The 978-nt window shown below is 56.3% G+C and overlaps 1 protein-coding gene across 1 annotated transcript in view; it reads right to left on the reverse strand.

Annotated features, from left to right (window-relative positions):
- Positions 1–978, reverse strand: part of ACA1_250940 (uncharacterized protein) — a gene marked incomplete at both ends in the record, with an annotated part of 2,238 nt that overhangs the window by 284 nt on the left and 976 nt on the right. Inside the window, 2 exons of the mRNA XM_004367452.1 lie at positions 114–517; positions 629–821. Of these exons, the coding sequence (XP_004367509.1) occupies positions 114–517; positions 629–821 (597 nt within the window). The remainder of the gene's footprint in view (positions 1–113; positions 518–628; positions 822–978) is intronic.

Consider the following 978-nt stretch of genomic DNA (forward strand, 5'->3'; position numbering starts at 1 on the left):
ACCTGCACAAAGCTCTTTACCGCCACATGCTTGAAGATCGGAGAGGTTAGCTGGTGCGGCTAGAAAAGGGAACGATATGCGAAAAGAAAGAAGAGGTGAGAAACCTTGCGCACTATCTCGGCGAGCTCGCTGGCGGGTGGTTGGCGGAAGCCACGGTACTCGCCCCAGTACTCCTCTTGCTCGATCTTGTGTTGCCGCAATCGTGCAGTGATGCGCACCCACACGGCGTCGAGCATGTCCAGTAGGCCGTGTCGCGGGTGTGGCGGCAACGGTCGTTCGACGTAAGTCTTCCCCTCTTCCAGAAGCATCTTGAACTCTTCCTCCTCGATTCGCATGTCTTCCGACTCTTCTTCTCCTTCTTCACTTTCGTTCTCCTGACCGCAATCATCGCCCACCGACTGGCCATTCGGGCCGATGCCACTGTCATCGAGGGCGAGGTTGGGCAGAGGCAACCGGCGGGCCAGGGCCTGCGCCGCATAGGAGAGCTCCAACCTTTCGTAAAAGCTGGTGTAGCGTGCTGTGGCCCACAAGCAACAACCCAACGAACGTGTTAAACCACGATCACACTCATCGGAGTTAAGTGTGGTACCCTGGGGAAGGGAGGTGAAGTGCGGAGAGAAGGGTGAACCGGCGACGGACAGTAGGTGGCGCACCAAGAAGCCCACCACAAGCTGGGCGGCCTTGTGGTGACGCAGCACGAGCGCTCGCCCCTTGCGACAGGTGCCAGCCACGCTCAGCGCTGATGCCACGTCAAGCAACCTTGAACACCCCCACAGCATTCCCAGGTCCACGTCTCTAGCCAACACAATTGCAGACGATGTCTGGACAATTTAAATACACAATTTTTTGGGTGGACAAAGTGCTTTCATTGGTTTTTACTGTCCAGACGCAGGTTGAGGGAGCCAGGTTACGATGGACCGAGACTGCTCCAAGTTGATTACAAGAAGAGCGTAATAGCCAGTTGGTTGATACGCGAAC

This window comes from Acanthamoeba castellanii, assembly GCF_000313135.1.
Source record: "Acanthamoeba castellanii str. Neff unplaced genomic scaffold scf7180000084768, whole genome shotgun sequence".
Classification (NCBI taxonomy): Eukaryota; Discosea; order Longamoebia; family Acanthamoebidae; genus Acanthamoeba; species Acanthamoeba castellanii.